General features: G+C 37.0%; 1 protein-coding gene across 2 annotated transcripts in view; it reads left to right on the forward strand.

Annotated features, from left to right (window-relative positions):
* Positions 1–25,642, forward strand: part of LOC106871553 (WASH complex subunit 4-like) — a 68,072-nt gene that overhangs the window by 27,576 nt on the left and 14,854 nt on the right. For both annotated transcript variants that reach the window (XM_089351424.1, XM_089351423.1), the window contains exons 12-25: positions 9,227–9,344; positions 10,727–10,852; positions 11,443–11,550; positions 12,552–12,642; positions 14,084–14,139; positions 14,390–14,469; positions 14,911–15,016; positions 16,267–16,383; positions 17,139–17,307; positions 18,342–18,496; positions 19,007–19,081; positions 19,753–19,857; positions 21,737–21,826; positions 23,804–23,848. In XM_089351424.1, the coding sequence (XP_089207550.1) occupies positions 9,227–9,344; positions 10,727–10,852; positions 11,443–11,550; positions 12,552–12,642; positions 14,084–14,139; positions 14,390–14,469; positions 14,911–15,016; positions 16,267–16,383; positions 17,139–17,307; positions 18,342–18,496; positions 19,007–19,081; positions 19,753–19,857; positions 21,737–21,826; positions 23,804–23,848 (1,441 nt within the window). The remainder of the gene's footprint in view (positions 1–9,226; positions 9,345–10,726; positions 10,853–11,442; positions 11,551–12,551; positions 12,643–14,083; positions 14,140–14,389; positions 14,470–14,910; positions 15,017–16,266; positions 16,384–17,138; positions 17,308–18,341; positions 18,497–19,006; positions 19,082–19,752; positions 19,858–21,736; positions 21,827–23,803; positions 23,849–25,642) is intronic.

Here is a 25,642-nt window from a genome sequence, read left to right on the forward strand (position 1 = left end):
AGGTTGACTCTAAGGCCCTTCGATTCTAGACCACGCTTCCATATCTGGAACTTCTTTTCTAGTTCTGGTAGTGGTTCAGTGATAAGAACAAGGTCATCAGCATAGAGGAGCTCCCAGGAGTAGCCTGCCTTCAATTCTTCTCTTATTGCCTGGAGGACTATGATGAACTAGATGAAGCTGAGGATTGATCCTTAGAGAACCCCTACTTGTACCTTCGCTGTACTTGTTGCCAACTCTCACCTTACTGACAGCGTCCCTGTACATAGCTTGTACAGCTCTCACCAACCACTCATCTATCCCTAGTTTCCACATTGACCACCAGATAAGGAATCAGACTAATTAGTCAGGCTATAACCCTCTCTGTTACTTTCATCACCTGATCCAACAATTTGATACCTCTGTAATTATTTCTAAGGCATCGCCTTTACCTTTGTAGCAGTTGACTATGGTGCTGCTACACCAGTCATTGGATATGACTCCTTCATGAACCACCTAATTTACAATACTAGTGACTAGACCATAACCCACATTACCATATATTTTAAGCATTTCAGCGGTGATTCCTGATGGGCAGGGCAGGGGTGGGGGGCTTCCCTGTCTTCATATCCTTAATTGCTTTGTAGAATAAATTCTGCTTGAGTGAAATCAGACATGTTTCTATTTCTTGTATTTAATATGATACAAACATATATATCAAATAAGTTGAAGAAGAATCAAATGTAAGCTTTCATCTAAAGAAACTGAATGAAGATCATCACTCTTAGGTCATGTAATGAAAGTGACCATTTTTAGTTCAAGGAAAAAGAAAACATTGAATCAATTGAAACATTTCATTTTTTTGTCACACCAAAACCATTGCAAAGTTCCATGTAATTCTATTTTGATTCTATTTGTGTTTTTTTATTTCTTTTTATCTTACCATAGGAAGAGGTCAGTACACAATTTTTGCTCACTTTGTCTTTCCATACTTTAACTGTCTGTCTTTCTTGTTGATAAATACACACTTCAATAAACACTCTCTAGCAACCCATTACTGTATGGTATCCCTCAAAACAGAATAGTCTGAAAATTATATACATTCCAGAGTATTTATTTCAATTTGGAATACGGTTCATATGTTATTAACTTTTCATATGTCCAAACCACTATGCAATCATCCTTTTATGACTTTCTTGTTGTTACTTTATTTTTCTCATTATTGAATTGTAGACAGAAAATCCATCTTTTTTCACATTAATGGGTAAAGACTGAAACATCATCAGTCAGTGCTAATTACATAAACTGAGATGTTTTCCAAATACATTTTGACCATTAATTACAACTGAAATTAGGGAGACAGCAAAACATCTTGGTCCTTTTATTGATTTTAGGAATACTCTGTGTGTGTATGTGTGAGAGAGAGATATCATAAAGGAAAGGGACTTGAAATTCAGGCAGGTACCCTATGAGCACTCTGATACAATTCAGTTCTGGCTAACCGCTTCGAATGGCAGGGAACATTCAGAATTGTTTAAGAAAGACAATTAAACTGTACTTCACTCGATAGGTAAATCCTGAGTTCATTTCATTGGATTTCATGCAGCATACAGAGTAACGAATCAAGAATCATCATGAAGAATGCAGAATTATACATTCTTTTACTCTTTTACTTGTTTCAGTCATTTGACTGTGGCCATGTTGGAGCACCTCCTTGAAATTAATGTTCCCATGCCAGGAATCAAATCCAGGTCGCCTGGGTGAAAGTCATGTGGTCCCTAGACCACATGGGACCACATCTTCAAAATTTAGTCATTAAGATATTTTTACATTAAATTCCAATCCGACATATTTCTGTTGGATAACTGTCCTAGTATCCTCTGATGAAGCAGTTATGTGCAGTTAGTTCATTCATTTGCAGTATATATTCATCCAAGGTAGATATTCTTATGCAACTTTCTTCAGGATATTACCCATATGGGTGGGTGCAGCTGTATGGGTAACACCTTGAAGAAAGCAGCATAGGAATATCTACCTTGGATGTATACATACTGCAAATGAATGAACTAAATGTACATAACTGCTACATCAGAGGACACTAGGACATTTATCCAACAGCAATACATGTCAGATTGGAATTTTATGAAAAAATATCTTAATGACTAAATTTTGAAGATGTATAATTCTCTATTCTTTATTATGATGTCTTGTGTATGTATATGTGTGTATTTATATGTTATAGCTTAGTATATCCAGTTACTTAAAACCTAGTAATAGCAGGATTATAAAGCAATGTTTCCATGTATAGTATTTATTTTCTTTTTAAGCCCAGTACTTATTGTATCAGACTCTTTTGCCAAACTACAAACTTATGGGGATGTAAACACACCAACACTAATTGTCATGTGGTGGTGGGAGACACACACACACACACACACATATATGACAAGCTTTTTCAGTTTCCATCTACCAGATCCACTCACAAAACTTTGGGGCTGAACCAAGAACCATGTGGTTGGGAAGCAACCTTCTTGCCACACAGCCATGCCTGTGCCTTTTTTTTTTTTTTTTTTTTCATTTTATCTAGTTTCAGCTCATGGGTTGTGGCCATGTTGGGGCACCGCCATATGTATGCAAATTATTCATCTATTCTGTTTAATTGTCTACCTCTCTATACCCCTTTAATACATAATTGTCTCCCTACTTATCAATTATATCAATGGTATATCTTTATACTCCATATCTCACTGTTCATTTCTCTCTTTCTCCCGTCTGCATGTTATTATTTTTTGTCCAACTCCTCAAACTTTTGTTACACAATTAACAAAGTTGCATGGAATTAATGAGGATCTTAATGGTGGCTTAGAAACGTTGATATAAATGTTGTGGGTTTTAATCTCACTCTAGCTTTCTCACTCTAGCTTTCTCACTCTGTCTATTGACACCTGGGTATGAGATGTTTTGGCACAGCCATATTGACATCACCTATCTGGTGCTGCTGATTCTGTGCTGACTTATCAGACATTTTCATTTTTCTCTTGTTTACTCTTTCTCTTTCTTTCTCTCTCTCTCTTTCTTCCTCCCTCTCTCCCTTCCTCTCCTCTCTCTCTTCCTCCATCTCTCTGTCCCTCTCTCTCTCTCTTTCTGTATATGAAGAGAAGAAAAGTGTTTATAACAGTCATATTTAATTGATAATTCATAATTCTCTGGCTCTTTCTCTCTCTCTTCCTCTTTCTCTCTCTCTCTCTCTCTCTCTCTCTCTCTCTCTCTCTCTCTCTATATATATATATATATATATATATATATATATATATATATATATATATATATATATGAGAAGAAAAGTGTTTATGACAATCATATTTGATTAATAATTCATAATTCTCTCTCTCTCTCTCTCTCTCTCTCTCTAGAGGAAGAGAGGAAAAGCGTTTATTGACAATCATATTTAATTAATAATTCATAATTCTCTCCCTCCCTCTTACTCTTTCTCTCTCTCTAGCTATCTCCCTCTCCCCCTCTCTCTCTTTCTTTATATATGTATATTTCTGTTCACACACACGTGGTGTGTTTACCTCTAGTGCCAAAATGTACTGTCACCAGAATAGATTGAATGTCCACTTGGCCATGCTAAATCATCACCATCTAAACAACTCTACCCAATTGCTTCACTGCTTTGACACTTGCAGCCACCACTTAACAGTTCAATAGTTAGTTCTTTCAAACTATCATATATTTTATAGCAACAGTTTACAAACTTTTAGTCTCGTCTTTTTTCTGATTTTCTTTTTCAAACAATATTCTCTTAATATTTTGGATTCTATTTATCATCAGGTATCATGTTTGAATATGTCCTTTGGTTGGTATTGAATTCACTTGTCTTTTTTCATGCAAATCTCCAGTACTTTTAATAGTGTTCTATATATATTATATATATGGAAGTAGTACTTCATATATAAGTGCTATACACAGACATATGCATGCATGTTTGTGACGGCTACAAACCATTCTTGAAGGATCCAATAATATTCCAACAACTTAAAATGCCTCATACATTTGATAGGTTTTTCAAAGAGCAAAAACATGGCCATCTATAACAAACTTTCCAGTCATCATCATCATTATTTTGACGTCCATTTTTCCATGCTTGCATGGATCAGAAGGAGCTATTTTTTTAACTGAGGCAGATTTTCTTTGGCCAGATGTCTTTCCTCTTGCCAACTTTCACCTGTTTTACAAGCAAGGTAATGCTTACCCATGGCCAGACATATTTTTTATTTTGCATAATATTGGAAATGAATGACAGTGATAACCACCTCAAAACTGTCGCACAGTGTTAAAGCCTGGGGGGGCACACACACACACACACACACACACACACACACACACACACACACACACACACCCAGTGCTCCCCGATTGGCTCCTGTGCCGGTGGTATATAAAACACAATGACTACACTCTCGGAGTGGTTGGCTTTAGGAAGGGCATCCAGCTATAGAAACCTTGCCAGATCAGATTGGAGCCTAGTACACCCTTCTGGCTTGCCAGTTCTCAGTCAAATCGTCCAACCCATGCTAGCATGGAAAGCGGACGTTAAACGATGATGATGATGATGATGATACATATACAGTGAAATTCTTTCAGTTTCCCTCTGCCAGATCCCCCTCACAAAGCTTTGGTCAGCCTGGAGCTATAGTAGAAGACACTTGTCCAAGGTGCCACGCAGTGGGACTGGACCCGGGACCATGTGATTGTAAAGCAAACTCATTCAGAACAGCATCAAAACAAGCTGAAAAGATTACCAGTCTGAATGGTTTTGATAATCAACAATAAATAATAATAATAATAATAATAATAATAATAATAATAATAATAATAATGAGAGCATTAAAAACGAGGTTTGAGAAATTTGGTAGAGACGTTGATAGCGAAGTGAGGATAGAATATGCTCGGACATCAAGCACAGAAAATAGTCAAATGAAATATTAATTATGAAATTACCCTAGTTGTGGCACTGTTACCTAGGTCCAATCAGAATAACCTACAAGTCCTAGATTACTCTGACTATCAAAGGCAAGTTCACTCACCCAGCTGTAGTGTTCTTTGTTATAAATTACACTTCTTCATTTTTCCATTATATTGTGGGTTGGGTAGTTCTATAAATTCACTTCTTAACATGGATTCTTTGTACAAATGTATTTTGGTTTATTCCTTGATTTATTGTTTCCTCACACAAACCAATCAACCATGAATTAGAGAACAATAGTAATTACTCTGTAACAACATAGACTGAAGTAAAAGCACAGTAATGTCTTGGTTAAAAAGAGGCTTAACTTCAGAATTACATAACTACATTCAAGTTTACAAACCAAAGTTATTTATGACCTGTAGGGACACCATGTTTCATTATGCAACCATAATATACAACAAAGAATATTAAACTCTTTTATAAGTAAATGCTATGTTCTACTGTGTTAGCAGTGCTATTAAATCATGTGTTAAAGTTATCTCTGCAGATTTTCAATAGAAATTATAGCTAGCATTGATTTTGTTATGATAATGAAGCAAAAATTCCTGAAATATGCCATATACACTCATTACTCATTTTTCATCTTCAATCTTATCGTTGTTTACATTAGGCATACTCAGATATGAAACATCATAACAAAATCAATGCTGGCTATAATTTCTATAGAAAATCTGTTGAGATAGCCTTAACCAAAGTTATTTATTTCTATGAAGTATGTCCACCTTTACCCTTTAGCATTCAAATTATTCTGTCAAATGTAATGCTCATTTATTCACATAGTTTTAAATTGATAATGTGTTATCTTGTAGCTTTAAGATTTCAATGATGTGGTTGTTTATGTTTAGAATGTGAGAGGCTGAATCTGGCTGGTTTGAACTTAAAACAGGTAGAATGTTTGGGCTGGACGTGTCCAGTTAAAATTTTAATGGGTTAAGGAGATGTTATAGTGTTTAATTAACATATTGTTTGTTATATTGTATATAACCATTTTGTAATTAATATTCCGTTTAATTATTCCATTAACCATTTTATTTATCTGTTGTATTTAAAAATTCATTTAACTGTTATGTTTAATATTCTGCTTAACTATTGTCATCAACCTTCTGTTAAGCTATAAAATTGCTATTTTTAAATCTCACAACGAGAGATATTCAGCAACGCTACTTTGTAGTAAAGATTGTTTGCCAACATAACATGGCAGTCCTGGTTTAGGACGAATGTTGCTGTAATTTTGCCCCAGGAGACATCGTCTCCAGCTGGCTATACGATACAGTCTGTGTCCTTATATTTTCGAACAAGGGAATCTAGCACCCCCACTCAGCTCAAAACAATATCTGTGTATTGTGATTTCCGGGTTATTTCCCTTCGTCAGCACAGAATAATTGTTTGGCTAGAGGTGGCACTGCCAAATTCCTGTTTGAAATATATAGTTTTCAAAATGACAACTAGTCACTGTTCTATAAATTATAAAATTACTATTTTTAAATCTCACAACGAGAAATATTCAGTAACAGTACTTTGTAGTAAAGATTGTTTGCCAACATGACATGGCAGTCCTGGTTTAGGACTGCCATGTTATGTTGGCAAACAATTTTTACTTCTCTTAAGCTGTTATGTTTAATTCATTAAGATTATTCTCTTGACTGCAGAAAAATGTGAGATGCAGGTAATGAGTTTGATCTCTGATTGTCATCATTAAATGTCTTTCTCCTTTGTATATTCATAGCTGCAAGTAGGATTTGAATTTGGGAGTTTTCTTTTTCTAAATTTGTAACTTGTCTGGGTTGAGGGGCATCAGTGTTGATACAGGCATTAGATTTCTGAGTTGAATGTCAATGGTAAGGGACACTGAAGGTTAGTGATGGTAGTTTGTTGCAGTGGTGGTAGTGGTGGTGCTGGTGGTGGCAGTATCGGTGGCGGCGGCAGTGATCTTAGTGATGAGGGCGTTGGTAATTACAATAGCGGTGGTGTTGGTGGTAACAATGATAGTGGTAGTGATGATGGGGGATGATGGTAGTCAGTGTAATGAGGGTGGTGGTGGTGGTGATTATAATGATGCTAATAGTGTTGATGATGACGACAACAACGATGATTATGATGATGATGATGAAAGCATAACATAAACTCCATAACTTGTAACAAACTGTTACAATACCCCATCATTAATATCACCATCATTATCTTCATTGGTGTCATCACCATCTTTTATACCCAGCTGCGTAGCGAGAGAGGAAGGAAGGAACAGAAAGATTGGAGTTGTCTGTCCTCCACATAATGGGATGACAGTTGAAACAGGGGTTATGTTCTTGTAACCAGGGGTTACTTTTCATTACACAATGGTGATTGGAGGCAGTTGCAGTGGTCATCTGTGGATAGCCAAGGTCATACTTCTCTCCATACAGTTTGGTGTCCAAAGGTGACTATAGCAGTTATGTTCTGGTAACCAAAGTAACTGGGGTTGCTTCTTGTCTTACACTGCTCAGACATACTTGACCCCGGAACCTCTATATGAGGTCATGTAACCTACTAGAAAAAGCAGCCAAAATTTCTCTTAAATAACACCCTACTGTCTTAAATAGGGAAGAGCACAATGGATAATATACTCCTAAATACCTTCCTAAATGTTGGGATGGTCATGGTTGGAATGCCTTTAACCCTTTAATTTTTAAATTTAATTTCATGGTTATTCCAGTAATGATGATAAATATCTACCCCCAAAAAATAGAATTGGTATTTTCTGCAAGTTACATTGCCTCAGTAAGCTTAACACATCATCATCATCATCATCATCATCATCATTTAATATCCATTGTCCATGCTGGCATGGGTTGGACGGTTTGACTGGGCTGGCATACTGGAAGGCTGTGCCAGGCTCCAGTCTGATTTGGCATGGTTTTCTATGATTGGATGCCCTTCCTAACGCCAACCACTCTGAGAGTGTAATGGGTGTTTTTACATGACACCAGTATCTGCCATGACTGTGATTTTGCTCTGCTTGATGGGTCTTCTTCTCAAGCACGACATAATGCCAAGAGTCTTGGTCATTGCCACTGTGAGGCCCATCACTCAAAAGGAACTTGGCCACTTTGTCCTCATGGGGCCCAATGCTTGAATGGAACTTAGCTGCTTGCCTCCATGAGGCCCAACACTCGAAAGGAACTCACCAGAAAATAGTTTCAAACATAACATTCCGTCCACAAAAGATGAACTGGTAACTGCTTTCTGCAGTTAAAATTTATGAATTTTCAGTGAATATACAGTGGGGTGCTGAAAAGTTCCTGGCTTTGGGTAAAAGAAAATACAAGAGGAGCAGTTAATTATGATTTTATTCAACATATTCCCCTCTCATCATCATCATCATCATCGTTTAACGTCCGCTTTCCATGCTAGCATGGGTTGGACGATTTGACTGAGGACTGGTGAAACCGGATGGCAACACCAGGCTCCAGTCTGATTTGGCAGAGTTTCTACAGCTGGATGCCCTTCCTAACGCCAACCACTCAGAGAGTGTAGTGGGTGCTTTTACGTGTCACCCGCACGAAAACGGCCACGCTCGAAATGGTGTCTTTTATGTGCCACCCGCACAAGCCAGTCCAGGGGCACTGGCAACGATCTCGCTCGAAAATCCTACAGGAGCCAGTCAGGCGGTACTGGCAACGGCCACGCTCAAAATGGTGCATCTCATGTGCCACCCGCACAAGAACCAGTCCAGGGGCACTGGCAACGATCTTACTTGGCTTGCCGGGTCTTCTCACGCACAGCCCATTTCCAAAGGTCTCGGTCCGTAGTCATTGCCTCGGTGAGGCCCAATGTACGAAGGTCTTGCCTCACCACCTCAGCCCAGGTCTTCCTGGGCCTACCTCTTCCACGGGTTCCCTCAACTGTTAGGGTGTGGCACTTTTTCACGCAGCTATCCTCCTCCATTCTCACCACATGTCCATACCAGCGCAATCGTCTCTCTTGCACGCCAGATTTACACAATTATTGCCCTATAAAAGAACTCAGAAGGTTGGGCCTTCAACCAGGCCTTTTGCAATACTTGTAAAACCAGGAACTTTTCAGCACCCCCTCATATCTGATTTCCACAGTAAAAGGGTCAATTACAGATCTGCTGTATCAAGGTTCACTTGGAACTATTGTTATTACTACCCGCTCTCCCTTTCATTAGGGTGTATATCTCTCATGTCTTCTTTTTTTTTTTTTTTTTCTCTGTTTCAGAGATATCCAGAGTTATTTCTCACAGATTGGTATATGGATGGTAAACATGGAATCTAGCCTGTCTCGAGGTTCTTCAGTCATGCAAGAACTCAACAATAGGTGTAATCTGTTTATTCAGGTAAGCCATTGCACCTTGTAGTGTTAATGTGTTCAGTGGTAAAATAGAGTATAATTAATTGTACCTTGCTACTATTATAGCCCTATCTTCACCTGCATTCAAAATGTTCAGCCTCCAAAATATTAGGTACCACTGTTTTACCATATTTGTTTGCTTGATAAATTTATGAATGAGCCCTCTAGTGTTTCAGAAACTATTAATGCTAGGAAGAAGTTTTCTCTTTTTCTCACTAATTTTAACTATGTGTGGTCGTGTGATAAGAACTTTTCTTCTCAACCGCAATCACATGGTTTCTATCTATCTCTCTATCTCTTCACCACACATGCATTATTTCTCTCTCTCGCTCTCTCTCACTCTCTCTCTCTCTCTCTCTCTCTCCCCCTCTCTCTTTCTCTCCCTCTCCAACACACACTTAGCAGCTGTCCATCAACCCCTCAGGTCTAGAAGCCCTGTTCTAATCTATGTATGTTATGGCTTCTTGTCAAAGAATAATTGCTAATATAGCACCTTGTGCATTGATTTGCCCTGGGGCCTACAATGCTGCTAAGATGGCCTTGTTTCCCTTCCATTATGTCTTCCTCAACATATCTCTCCGCATCCCCTCCGTCCCTTTCCTTACTGATGTCTTTCTCACTCTTCCATCTTTTTCTCCTTCCTCTCTTCCATATATTTTCTTTCTCACCCTTTTTACTCCTTCTTTCCCTCCTTCTTCTCCATTCAGTCTCAAACCATTCCCAAGCTTCCCCACCTATCTCTGTCTGCCTATGAATCTTCTACTACCTGTCTATCTATCTATCTATCAACCATCTACTATTTCTCTCTCTCTCTCTCTCTCTCTCTCTCTCTCTCTATCTATCTATCTATCTATCTATCTATTTATCAACCATCTACTATTTATCTATCTGTCTATCTAGCATCTACTCTCTCTCTCTCTCTCTCTCTCTCTCTCTCTCTCTCTCTCTCTCTCTCTCTCTCTCTCTCTCTCTATCTATCTATCTATTTATCAACCATCTACTATTTATCTATCTGTCTATCTAGCATCTACTCTCTCTCTCTATCTATCTATTTCCCTCTCTATCTCTCTCTATCTATCTATCTATCTATCAACCATCTACTATTTCTCTCTCTCTCTCTCTCTCTCTCTCTCTCTATCAATCTATCTATTTATCAACCATCTACTATTTATCTATCTGTCTATCTAGCATCTACTCTCTCTCTATATATATCTATCTACCTATCTATCTATCGTCTGCCATCTGCCTATTGATCAATCGATCTGTCTGTCTATCTATATTTCTATCTTCTGTGTACTATCTGTCCATCTATATGTCATCTAGCTATCTACCATCTATCTATCTACTCTATCACCACTACCATTGCAGGGTATCCTTTATGCATACAACATCAGCCACATGGTACGTACTGTGATGAATCTACACTTGCTACTGCAGAAAGCTATGACCAAAACTGCAGTGATTGCCCTCTGTAAACTGCTTGAGCTACTCAAAGTAAGTGATTATTCTTTTTGTTTTCTGTTTCCCTCTTCTGTAACAGTCCTTCTCTCTCTCTCTCTCTCTCTCTTCATCTGTTTATTTGTTTGTCTATCTACCCCTCTCTCTCTCTCTCTCTCTCTGCCATTACTCTTTTACTTGTTTCAGTCATTTGACTGCGGCCATGCTGGAGCACCACCTTTAGTCGAACAAATCAACCCCATGACTTATTCTTTGTAAGCCTAGTACTTATTCTATCGGTCTCTTTTGCTGAACCGCTAAGTTACAGGGACGTAAACACACCAGTATCGGTTGTCAAGCGATGTTGGGAGGACAAATACAGACACATGCACACACACACACACACATACATATATATACATATACATATATACGACGGGCTTCTTTCAGTTTCCGTCTACCAAATCCACTCACATGGCTTTGGTCAGCCCGAGGCTATAGTAGAAGACACTTGCCCAATGTGCCACGCAGTGGGAATGAACCCGGAACCATGTGGTGGTGGTGGTAGAAACATTAGTAATAGTAGTAGTCGTCGTCGTCTTGTCATATACTCATTTTTTTTTCTTTGTGTTTTTTTTTTGTTTCAGGCCATAGAATTCACATTCCACCGCCGGACAATGTTGGTTTCAGAATCAATCAACCAGATAATCCAACATCTCAGTTACCTGGCTCTATCTGCTATAAACACAGCACGCGTAAGTCAGCAGTTTTTTGGTCCAGGTATCCAGTTTGAGGATACTTTCCTCCCACCCATCCAAACGACTTTGGAGGCCCATTAAAGGGCCATTTGTACTGCCTTCCCACCTAACTAAAAGAAAACTAAATGTGGTGACTAGTTGGTTTATGTATATAAATTACATTTGGCTTCATTCTAATGTATAGACCCCTCTTTAATATTAAACCAATGGTTAGTCCGCATCACTCCATAAGGAGCCTAGGGCCAGTTTTCTGGTTTCCCTGGCATATATATTCTTCCCTGAAAAGGACACCAATCCATCATAGAATTACTCATTTTTATCAGCCAAGTAGACTGGAGCAATGAGAAACGGAGTGTTTTGCTCAAGAACACAATACATTCTCTGTTCCAGGAATTGAAACCACAATCTTACAATCACAAGTCCAACACCCTAATCACTAAGCCATATACCTCTACAATTCAAACCAATACAGTGCTACATTACCTCTCAATAATTTACTTCTATGAAACAGGCCATTACAAGCCCTAAATGATTTTAAATTTCATCACATTATTTACAACAAAATCTACATTTATTTTATTTTTTTTTATATCAAACCGATAGATTTTGTAGTAAATAATGTGATGAAATTTAAAAGCATTTAATTGCTTGTAATTGTCTGTTTCATAGCAGTAAATCATTAAAAGGTAAATCTCCTCCAGGTGAAGATACCAGTCACTTGAGGTAATATTCCCAGACAAGCTACTTTCTAAGTCAGATATCTGTTTGATCTGATGTAATATTAAGTTACATGTGTTTTTCAAATACACAACTTGACAAATGCAGGGTGTTTAATCAAGATCTATATGAGTATGCAGTCCCAATATCTTATGTACACAGCTGGAATTTGAACACATGTTCTTTGAGATGACTAGTAGTATAAATATTTTAACCCTTCAGTCCACACCCCCCATTTATCTCTTTAATTCATCTAAGCCTCTGTGGTTATTTTATTGCAGAAAAGAATCACCCAAGACAAGAAATACAGTGAACGAAGACTCGATGTGCTGTCAGCTTTGGTTCTAGCTGAAAATGCCCTTAATGGACCGGGTAAATACCCAACAAGCTATTTTTGTTTATGTTTCTTTTTTTTTTTTTTGTTTTTACTGCTTTATAAACATAGCTACACAAGTAAGTTATTGTTGTTGGTTCCAAGCTCAGCTCTGTACAAGCTACCCTCTGACCAAGACTTTCCAGTTGTGACTGTCTAACCCTACTTTTTTTCAAGACTACACTATTCAGTGTCTCCTTTTTCTGTTTTTTTTTACAGCTAAGTGTAGTTTTTTTTGGGATTTTGTTACTATTATTAGTTTGTTTGGTATACGAGTGAGCTGATTTGACTGTGCAATTGTTTTTACAGCTAGATGTGGGACCTTCTATAACTAACCACTCAACTGTGAGCAAGTATGAGCTAGTGTCATTATTTGACTTTTTGAAACATCAGCCAACTGGTGTGAAATTTCACAAGCTCTCCTATCTAGATCTTATCAATAAAGATTCAAAATATGAAATGTAAAGCCTTCATGGTAATGTAGGATCATAAGGTCTGAAAAGGAGCTGTTAGGTTTGACACTTCTGAGAACACAAAATGATGATGACAGAGCAGTCCGTCTTTTTGTAGGGGCGCAATCAAAATTGAAGTGTTAAGATTTGAACTATTCTTAATGTGGTCAGTTAGTAGTTCCAGAACTTTAACCTCACAGTCTTTTCCGTCTGTTTTCAAAAATTCTCATTGAGACAAAAGTGACTCGTATATGTCATGTAAATAAAATATTTTTTGAAAGTTCACAGAAGGGAAATTTACAAATTACTTTTACATGTTTATATTTTACATAACCCATGCTAGCATGGAAAGCAGACGTTAAACAATGATGATGTATGTATATATATATATATATATATATATAAGAGAAATGTATTACTTTCTCATAAACTCAGAAACAGGAGGTGTGCAAGTGCACCCTCTTTTTTTTTTCTTTTTTTCTTTTTTGTCAAGTGGTAGACAATGAAAACATTTTGAAATCCTCCTAAAAACCTGGGTTTGCACCCACTAAGCAAAATTTCACTCCTGTATTTATGTACTTTCTACAATGTTACTTTTATAATTTAACTAAATGCTGCTGTTGAAAGGAACACAAGCATTTATTTTAATAACTGACATTCAAGCATTTACTTATTCATTTCACCTTGGATTGCCAAGTTTATCTTTGTACATTCTTGGCTTCATTTTCTTTTATTTTTAATCCCACACTTATATGTGCCTAAAGCAGAAGATCTCCTAAGACTGTCTGTTGGGTATTCACTCCTTGACAGAGTGACCACTCAAGTGTTCACTTTCCTTGGTAATGTCTACTCAAATATACATCCCACTCTATGTCAAACAATGTAAGAAGCCCATTAACATCTTCAAAGGGGAATCCCCAACTTTTAAGGGTATAAATAACATGGATTTCTTAACTACATTGACTCCATTCATCACTCTTTTTCCTAGGCACCAAAGAACGCATCCTGGTAGCCACCCTGGCATTATCTGTGGGTACCAAGATGGTAAGTTCATTCATTTTATTCTTAGAAATTTGGATTTTTAATGATGTATGATGTATGAAATGGATATGGTATTGTGAAACTTATGCTTTTGCTAAGACATTTTTAATACAGTATCTGAAAAAAAGACAGAATCAATTACACACACGCACACATACATACAAATAAACACTCACTCAAACACACACACACACACACACACTAACACTAATGTTTCATACCATAAATACTAAATATTTGTTTTACATTGCAGAGAGCATTTAGAGACGATGAAATCACAAGCCTCACTGAACTTCTGAAGAAATTGGAGATTATTACCAAACTTTGGGAGAGGTAAGTTCTGTATATGAATAACCATGCAATTGCACCTAGAAAGTTCCCCTTGGAGGCACAAGTCTGGATAAGCTTGTTTATGGAAGACCAGCAGTTGCCAATACACACCAGCCTCCCCTCTCCACACCACCAATGTTATCCAAGGTAAAGGGAAAGGTCACTTCAACTTGGCACCAGTTACGTTGCAATTCATATATATATATATGTATATATATATATATATATATATATATATATATATATATATATATATATATATATATATATACACATGCATATATATTTGTATATATATATTAGTTGTAATGTACCTGAGCACTTTGTATGCACAGCAGGCTTCCTCGCTCTCAAATGTTCCACTCTCTCTTTTTCTCACTCCCTCCTAATTTCAAACATCTCACTCACTCACACACTTACAGTCTCTCTCTCTCTCTCCCTCAGTCTCAGATGTGCCACTGACTGCAGCTTCATGTACTGGCATCGTCATATCTTCCCTATATACCTCACCGACATGTTGGACAATCCATCTGATGCCCATGGACTACATGTAAGTCTTTCTCTTTTTTAAAAAAAAACTTGCTGGGGTTGAGGGAAAGGGTAGTATCTTAACAGACCATCCAAGACCAGTGTGTAGATTAGTGCTATTAATGTTCTACTTAAATTTATATATCTATTTATGTGCACACTATACATACACACACACATATATATATATATGTATATATATATATATATATATATATATCTGGATGATTTTTGTCTGTTGCTGATTTATTTCTCTGTGTTTTTTTTTTTTTGACACTACATGTTTATAAGAAATGCTTTCATGAGACAAATACTGCAGTTTAACAGGCTTTCAATATAATGTATCTATTTTTAGTATGATATTCAGATTGTTATTTTGAACTATGCGTGTATGTGTGTGTGTATATATATATAAACAAATAAGAAAGTAATATTTTAAACACAGTGTAGCTGTGAAAACAGCAGAAAGATTGAGTATTTTACCCCTATAAGACAGTGCTGACAACTTTTTCCATCTTATAAGGGTAAAATACCCAATCTTTCTGCTGTTTTCATGGCTATACTGCATTCAAAATATTACTTTCTTGTTTGTTAATAGAAAACACATTCAATGCTTCCAAAAACAAGCAAAAGTTTGTTTACTATATGTTGCTATATATATATATATATATATATATATATATATACACATATATGTATATATTGGCTCCTGTGCCGAATGTGGTTGATGCCAGTGTCCTCTGGTGCAGCCTACTGGGTTGCCAGACCTCAGTCAAACCGTCCAACCCATGCCAGTATGGAAAGCAGACATTAAACGATGATGATATGTGTGTGTGTGTGTGTGTATATATATATATATATATATATATATATATATATATAGGCGCAGGTTGGCTGTGTAGTAAGAAGCTTGCTTCCTAACCACATGGTTGCAGATTCAGTCTCACTGCACGGAATCTTGGGCAAGTGTCTTCTATCATAGCCGCGGGCCAACCAAAGCCTTGTGAGTTAATTTTGTCAAGCTTCCTTTTCAGTTTGTAAGATAGAAATTTAAATGTATTAGAATATTTTAAAAGAAATTTAAAGTGCCTACGGGATAACTGCAAACCTACTTTTGAGCCACCCTGTATATTACAGTCAGCAGTTAACTCTTATATGGCTGCATGCTGTTTTTCATGAAATTATGTCTTAGTAGCATAATACACTTATTCAAACCATATATATAGAAATGTATTGATCTTATTAATGTTATTCCCTTTATTGTTTTTCCAGTACATGTTCGGTGCTCTAAGGGACTGTGTCATCCCTATGGATTACGTACGCCACCTCGAGACCTCTCAACACCTGAAGGACATCTTTGATAAAGAGATCCGGGATAATTTGAAAGCGGTACTTGCAACATTCTCATTATTATATAGTCGGTGGTGTTGGTAGGGGTGGTGATGTTATTGGTGTTGGTGATATTGGAGTTGTTGGTGGTGATGGTGTTGGTTTTGGTGTAGCTGTGGTGTTCTTGATGTTGTTTTTGGTGGTAGAGATGGTGTATGGACATTGTAAATGATTGTCACTGTCATACAAGCAGTGTCATTCATTTCCAATATCCAGTGAAAATATGTCTGGCCATGGAGAAATATTACCTTACTTAGAAACAGGTGAGGGTTAGCAACAGGGAGGGTATCCAACCATAGAAAATCTTCCTCAATAATCTCCATGCAAGCATGGAAAAGTAGACATTAAGTTATTGATGATGATGACGATGATGAAGACAACAACCATATGCTACTAACTACCATGATTAATGCCACCGTGTTAACTTCTATCACTACAACTAAACATTCACTGTCATCTCAATTATAACCACTTCTGATACCTCTGCCACTACTATTACTACCATCAACAACTCTACCATTCACTACCTTCACCACTCCCATCAACACCACAATAATCACCATCATCATCATTTGCATCACTATTCTCATCATCACTATTCTCATCATCACGTCCACCACTCCTACTATCACTACCATTCCGGTACCACCACCATCATCACCACCACTACCACCGTTGCTATTATCACCTGTGCAATCATTACTATCACTATTCTTGTTGCCATTACATGATGTCTCCTGTTTCTCTTCCCTCAGCATCTGATGGAACCACTGTGCCTTGCCATAGAAACTGACCTGAGATTACACATTCACTCTCACCTTCAGTTAGATGACCGTAACCCATACAAAGTTGGCCTCAAGGACCTCTCAAACTTCCTACGCCTCAGACCAATACGATTCTTTGATCAGTTCATCAATATTAAAAGTAAGTACATGATAGTAAATTGGTTTTCATATTACAGTGCCCTGGGTCATGCTTTCAAGTCTTATTACTGCTTTCCAAGTTCTAAGCTGCTTCTTGATTAACACTTAATATCTTAGATAAGTTTGTTGTTATTTAATTTTATAATTTTCTGGAAAATTGACCTCATCATTTCAGCTTATATTTACAATAAATATACCTACACTATGTTTCTTTTGGTTCAGTTTCTGATTTTTATCAGGTGTCTTATTCTTAGATGAGTACAAAAACCCTAACTGGATTCAAACTTTTATTTTTGCATGTGCCAGTGAATTAGTTAAAGGATTATACACATCCTGGAATGAAACATCTGATATCTATTTGAGATCATAATGTAGCATAGATATGAATATTGTTCTAGAAATAATAGTTTTTTTTTTTTTGTGCTTCTATTGACAATACACAGATGGTATGGGTGAATGAATAATTTTTTATTTGACTCTAATGACTCATAGGTCTTCAGGTCAAAAACAATGCAAAGAAGTGCATTGTGACCAGTGGTGTATAACAACATCCAATAGTCTAGTCAGTACCATGATATTGTGATATTATATTTTACATTTAATCAGAATTAGAGTAAGTATATTTTTACAAACTCCTACTCCACAACGATAGAGAATAGATACCAATTATAGATCCACTTTGCACACGGTGCTGGAACTAACCATTGTTTCTTGAAAATCCAGTTTCTGAGAGGACATTTATAACTTACGTTTACTGTTGTTAAATATATTAAAAATTTATAGTTTTTTTTTTACCTTTTATTTTGTTCTTTGTTTTGTCTTTACTATATTTTTAACATATACACAGATGCATGTTGCTATGCGTGTATGTATGTGTATATGTGTGTATGTATCTTCTTGCATACATGTTGTGCAGAGTCCAAATCCTCTGTAGTGTTCAGTATTTCTCTCAACAGTCCAGCAGTTATAATCACATCGTTTGTATTTCTTTTCTCATTCTCCCTCTTTTTGCTGTCTCTCCTCCTTATCCATTAGCCTATGTGGAACATTACTTGGACAAGACTTTCTACAATCTAACCACTGTCACACTCCATGACTGGAAAACTTACAGCGAGATGAAAAACATGGCTGAAGAAAAGTATGGTGTATCATTGATTGAGTCTCACTTACCAAGTCAGACTTTGGAACAGGTAAGATTATATGATTACCAACCTTTACTTTGTTAACCCTTATTGGTGAGGTCAATGTGAAATCATGCATGCTCACATGCACAAACACATATACTCACATGCATACATACACTCTTATACATGCAATCACTCACACACATGCATACATACATTCTTATACATGCAAGCTCTCACACACATGCATACTTATGTGTATGTATGAAAAATCTGCTAATCTTCCCCTCCTGATGAAAGAAGCCTGTATTACAATAATGTCTCTATGCATCCATATACTGGTTGCATATCCATGACTTTTTGCACATTCTATCTGCTAATTATGAACATTACAGCTATTACATAATTCTGAGCTCCCAGAAACTGCTGCTGAGTTAAAAAAAAACTATGCTTTCCCCCCTTAGTCGAATGTGTATATGAGTAAATGTATCGAACCTACTTCTTTTCTCATCCAGTTACACATATTGTCCTCCACTTCATCACTGTTATAATGTTTCAACTGTTTCTTTTTTACAGGGTCTGGATGTTTTAGAAATAATGAGGAATATCCATGTATTTGTCTCCAAGTACCAATACAACTTAAACAATCAGGTCAGTTGGTGCTTTATCTCTTCCACTTCCTCATATCTTTCCTTCTCTCTCTCTCTCTCTCTCTCTCTCGCCCATACACACACACACACACATACAACTTAGCATGATAACATTGATGATCATGATGGTGCACGTTTTGAAGATTGTGTAGGCACACCTGTGGGAGGTGTAGTAGTTGTATTTGTTTACCTTCCAATCACACATGGTAATATTTTCCGTTTTAAATTAATTCATCATGGTTCCCTTTCTGAAGCAGTGTTTTACAGCCAGATGTCTTTCCTGTCACCAACCTTTTTAATTTTCTATTATTACATGCAGAAATACAGTGTACCTGTTCCAAAAACTGGAGAACACACAGATCCTATGTTAAGATATTATTTTGAACTGAGGCATTTTATTGTATTTGTAGAATGAAATCTTCAGTTTCATGATTAACTCTTTAGCAAATATTCTTCCTGTTTTATGTTTAAACCAGCCAGATTCAGCCTCTCATACCTACCCTACAATGTCATTCCAAAAGAAAACAATCGCATCATTGAAATGTCAAAGCTACAAGATAATGCATGATTAATTCAAAACAATGTGAATAAATAAGCATTATCTTTGATAGAGTAATCTAAATACTAAAAGGTTAAAACTCTTTTTTTCTTTTTTTCTTTTTTGTGTTACAGATTTTCATTGAAGGCTCAAGCCACAACAAGCACTTGAACACAATCAATATACGACATATTGCAAACTCCATTAGGACACATGGTATTGGTATTATGAACACAACGGTGAGTAAACTGCCTTTGTCTTCTGTATTAGATAGAAGTTGAGGGAGAGAATAAAATTAGAATTTGGTTATTCAGAAGCATATAACCACTGGTCATAAACAGCATAAAAATATCAACCTTACAAGCTGACAAAATCACAACTGATGAAACTGGATACCTTTCCTAACACCTACCACGTTACTGAGTACTGCAGGAAAACATTGGCTAGACAGGACTTTCTTGCTTATGTTTTATGAAAGGTGATATTTCCTTGGAAGGAAACATCACCTTTCAGTGTAATTTTCCTTTCCAGTTTTTTTTTTTTACTTTTTTAGCATTCACAAGTCATTTCTGAAAGAACATTCCTCTTGTTGTATCTCCACTATTCAGTATTTCACATCTGATGTTCACAGTACCACACCTGACATCATATCAGAGTGTGCTGTATCTCTACTGTTCACTGTAAAACATCTCTCGGAGCTCTACAGTTCACTGTCTCACACCCGTGTTTACTGCTCAGTGTATCATATCTGTTGTATGTCTCATGATGGCACCTATACCAGTGGAGCGCTAAGAGCACCGTACGAGCGTGATCGTTGCCAGAGCAGCTGTCTGGCTTCCGTGCCAGTGGCAATTAAAAAGCACCATTTGAGCGTGATCATTACCAGCGTTGCCTTACTGGCACGTGAAAAGACATTCGAGCGAGGTCATTGCCAGTGCCGCTGGACTGGCTCCTGTGCAGGTGGCACGTAAAATACACCATTTTGAGTGTGGCAGTTGCCAGTACCGCCTGACTGGCCTTCGTGCCGGTGACACGTAAAAGCACCCACTACACTCTCTGAGTGGTTGGCGTTAGGAAGGGCATCCAGCTGTAGAAACTCTGCCAGATCAGATTGGAGCCTGGTGTAGCCATCTGGTTCGCAAGTCCTCGGTCAAATCGTCCAACCCATGCTAGCATGGAAAGCGGACGTTAAACGATGATGATGATATGATGTGTCTCAGTTGCATTTTTATTGTTAAGTATGTATCATCTGTTGTGTTTCTACTGTTCAGTATGTCACATCTCTTGTATCTCTAAAGTTCACTGTGCCTCTGCTATGTTTACTATACAGCGTATCACCTCTGTTATGTCTCTAATGTTCACTGTTTCCCACTTATTGTATCTTTGCTGTTCATTGTGTCACACATTGTATCTCTACTATTCAGTATGTTGCATCTATAGTATCCCTTTGTTCACTGTGTCACTCATGTTATATCTCTACTGTTCACTATGTCTCATATGTATGTTTACTGTATCACATCTATCATACATCTACAGTTCACTGTCTCACCTTTATCTTCGCTGTTCAGTGTGTCACACATGTTGTGTCTTTAGTGTTCACTATCTCCTGCCTGTTTTATTATTACTGCTCTCTATGCCAGGGGTTTTCAAACTGTGGTCTGCAGACCACAGGGAGTCCGCAAGGACAAGACAAGGGGTCCGTGGACAGCAAATACTTTTTATGGGCAATTTGATTTTATATATGTTTTTCAATCGAAATCTTTTAATTGACAATAAACCTATTTGTTAAATACTGTTAAATAAATAAATGTGAAAATATATGTTATTTTAAGCAAATATTTATGTATAAATTTCATAAGCATTTATAAAGGGGTCCCTAAGGTAAAGCCTGAAATATAAAGGGGTCTGCAAGTCAAAAAGTTTGAAAACCCCTGCTCTATGCCACCCACTGTGCTCCAGTTATTCACTAAGCCACACTTACTGTATCACCACTATTTACTGTGCTACATTGGCTCAAGCTATTATTTATTTATGCCACACCTCTACTAGTTACCATCTCACACCTGTATATTTAACATTCGCCATCGTATTTCTATTGTTTATTGTCATATTTTTCAGGTAAACTTCACATACCAGTTCCTACGTAAGAAGTTCTTCATATTCTCGCAGTTTATGTTTGATGAACACATCAAGTCACGACTGATAAAGGTACTTGATTTTTTTCATACATCTAAAGCACACACACACTCACATGTACACACACACACACACACATACATACATGCATTTACATATTCATAGGCAGTGGTGTGGCTGTGTAGTCAATAAGTTTGCTTAAACCATGTGGTCTCAGATTCAATTCCACTGTATGTCACTTTAGGCTAATATCTTCTTCTATAGCCCTGGGCTGACCAAAGCCATGTGAGTAGATTTTGGCTGACAGAAACTGAAAGAAGCCTGTCATGTGTGTGTGTGCTATTGTGTGCATGTTTGTGTGTACCCTAGGCATCATGTGATTGTTGTATATAAGCATCGTCATCATACAAGCAATGCTATTCATTTCCAATTTTCTGTAAAAACTCATCTGGCCATAGGCAAAATATTACCTTACCAGGAAACAAGCGAAAGTGAATGACAAGAAGGGCATCTGGCCATTGCAAAATCTGCTTTAACTAATTCCGTCTGACCCATGCAAGCGTGGAAAAGGAAACATTAAATGGTGAGAATGAGAATGATGATGATCTTCATACATACATGTATTCTTTCTTTCCTTGGGCTTTCAGCTCCTGATGGAACTGTAGGATCACTGTCATAAGATGCAGTGTATCCTGAGTATCTTAAAACGGGTGAAGTCTATCCTTCTCCATGTGTGAACATAGCCAATTTCTTCCAGAGAAAGAGAGAGAGAGAAGAACCAACTGTGGTACTAGACTGATACTTTATTTATCAACTTCAAAAGGAAAAACAGGCAAAGTTTATTGACAGGAAGAGCATTCATCTGTAAAACATTACCTCAATTGTAAGTCATCATCCAATCCATGCTAGCATGGAAAATCAGATGCAAAACAAGAGAAAGAAATAGATAGATTGAAATGACAAAATATGCCATGGTAATTAAGCAAAATCATCCTTATTCATTTATTTATCATCATCAACATCATCATCCGTCAACTTTTCCATGCTTCTATAGGTCATACAGAATTTGTTGAAGCAAATTTTTTATGGGCAGATACTTTCACAGACACTTTATAAGACAGGCTTCTTTCAGTTTCCTATAGTTTATGGAATATATTAAATTCAAGAAAATAGAATCTGAAAAATACATTGTTGAGAATATAAATATTATTGAATAGAATTCATGTTACCCTTCAGGACTAATTATTATCGTAATATTAAAAATCAAATGAGTAAATATAGAAATGTAATGTAATGGCCTCCTTCCATATGACTATTATTGTTACCTGAAACCTCACAAATCAGAGATGAATTGTTTGATGTTTCCATGAAGTTATGTGTTAAAAAGAATCATGCAAAGTTTTCAGAATTTATATTTTGGATGTCTTGCATTAAAGAAATCTTACCTTGTTGCGAACTCAGTAGACATGACAGCCTTTCAGCTTCACATAAAATGAATGATCATGAATTAGAAAAAATTATTTAATGGAGTAAGCTTTTGAAGTACAGCTAGTATCAATCTTAGTATAGTGTGAAGCATATGAGCTTGAGAAGATTTTCAAACTGACCATCCTTAGATGGTGTAGCTCTAAGTAAGAATTAATGCAGAGTAGAGTCAACTCTTCAGTCTTCTTGCATGAGATGACCTCTCTAGTGTTGGTGACATGTTAAAACATACATAGTACATACTGTACGATATTCACAACAACTAATTTGGATGGATTTTTCTGTTGCAGGCTGATAAATAATGATCCATCTAATGCATTCCAGCACAGCAATAAATAATGCATGCCAGCACGGACATAAAATGATGATGATGATGATTCTATAAATGAGAGAGACACAGATAGAGAGAGGTTGAAATAAATTAAGATAGATATGCACATCTTTACACATGCACATAATAAACCTTTGTTAACATGATAGATGTTATAGCATTGTACCCCTACAACAACATGCTTCTCCTATGCCCTCCCTGTTTTCTATCATTATACAATCATTCTATTGCAGGATTTGAAATTCTTCAAGGAACATCACATACACACTGACCAGAAGGTACTGTAAACATTTTGTTATCTTTGAATGTAGGGACAATGGTGAGGGAAGGCATTATTAGCCAGTGGTTTACCGGGTAGCAGGAAGCCTCTCTAGTCAGTGCATATGCTTCTTTGATTTTATTCTGAGATGTAAGCCTCAGCCCAAAGCCTACTCAGATAGTAAGATTTTTCCACACTAGTGCAAAAATCTGAAGTGCCAATCTCTAACTGTGGAAGGAGTAGACCCAGGAAGATGTGGGACAAAGTAGTAAGGAATTATCTTCAGATGTTGGGCCTCACAGAGGAGACGACAAGGGACCAAGACTCCTGGCTTTTTGCTTTACTTGAGAAGACACACCAAGCTAAGTAATACTGTGGCCATCCATACATACAGATATGTCTTCTACATCCCTCTCTCAGCCAAGTGGTCCTTTCCTTGAGGCCTTGTGGGTGCTGGCATCACATAAAAGGTGCCCATGCCAGTGCCATTTAAAATGCCCATACTGGTTCCATATAAAAAGCACTCTGGGCAGCTTCCTAGCTGGATAGTTGCTATCAAACTGTCCAATCCACAGAAAGCGGGTATTAAATGATAGTGATGATGATGATGATTGAAGTAGGTGTGCATCATCTATTATGGTGCTAGGATGGTAATGTGGTGCTACCATTGTGATGGTATGGTGCTAAGGTTGCAATACACCTTTTGCTATCATTATTCTAGACATGGGGTCTCAGGCCTTAGGCTTTTGAGAGCAGCGTATACAATGGTAATGTGCTTCATTTAAACCATTTATGCGATGATGTATGTGTGTCTGTATGTCATAAAACGAATGAGGTGATATGTGGAGAATAGGGTCAAGAGTGAGTAGGAGTAAGAGAGTTGGAGAAGGTGAGGAAAGATTAAGATTAGAACTTGATATGACACAAATTTGACCTATCTGTGGATATGTAATTGTCTGGTTTCATTTGTATTAATGTATGTGCACATGTAGTATGTGTATGTATGTGTATCAGAACTTGTATGTATTATATGCACTGATTTTGTGTGCACACATAGTGTATATATGTGTGTGTGTGTGTTGTTAATAATCACCAGAAGTTACAGAGTGACTCAAGGGTCGAGCATTTCATTGTTGGCACTTATCAAGTTTGATAAGTGCCAACACTCTAAGCACTCTGTAATTCCTTATCCAATGTTTTATAAAAATACCGTCAATTGTGAGACATGTTTCCCATTGCATTACTGAGACAAGTTACATGATATAAAGCCCTCACTTGTTTGTTTTCCTATCTTTTTCACCTTTGTACTATCCTCAACAAGCTGTGGTCTTCACATGTCCAGGATCATTATTTTAAGTGCTTTAGTTGAACTCGTTGCTAAGGAAGTGTTGAATGTGCAGATTAAGCTATCCAGTTTATTTTAGCTTCTAATGGTGGTGCTTATTGGTGGATATGTTTGGAGAGAGTGTACAGTTCCTGACAAAATTATGAACAGGCTTAAAATATGCACATACAGCTGTTCTTTCTTTTTCTGTCCCTGAACACATTGTAAATAAAGACATATTGTTTACATTCATTGTAACATACAGTGTTGGCTAACAAACTTGTATATATGATATACAGTGCATTATAACAATTGATTTTTTTTTTTCCATTATGTAATGTGTGGGTTTGATCTGTGTTTAGTTTGTGATAAGGTGAAGTATACAGTAAGTTTTGGCTGCTATATCTAGCGGTTTGAATCTTAGGCTTCTTTGTAGATTTGGTGTCATATATTTACATTGCTTAATATAGAATATAATGGCTGTTGCAT

This window comes from Octopus bimaculoides, chromosome 4 (genome assembly GCF_046866305.1).
Source record: "Octopus bimaculoides isolate indiv1 chromosome 4, ASM4686630v1, whole genome shotgun sequence".
Taxonomy (NCBI): domain Eukaryota; kingdom Metazoa; phylum Mollusca; class Cephalopoda; order Octopoda; family Octopodidae; genus Octopus; species Octopus bimaculoides.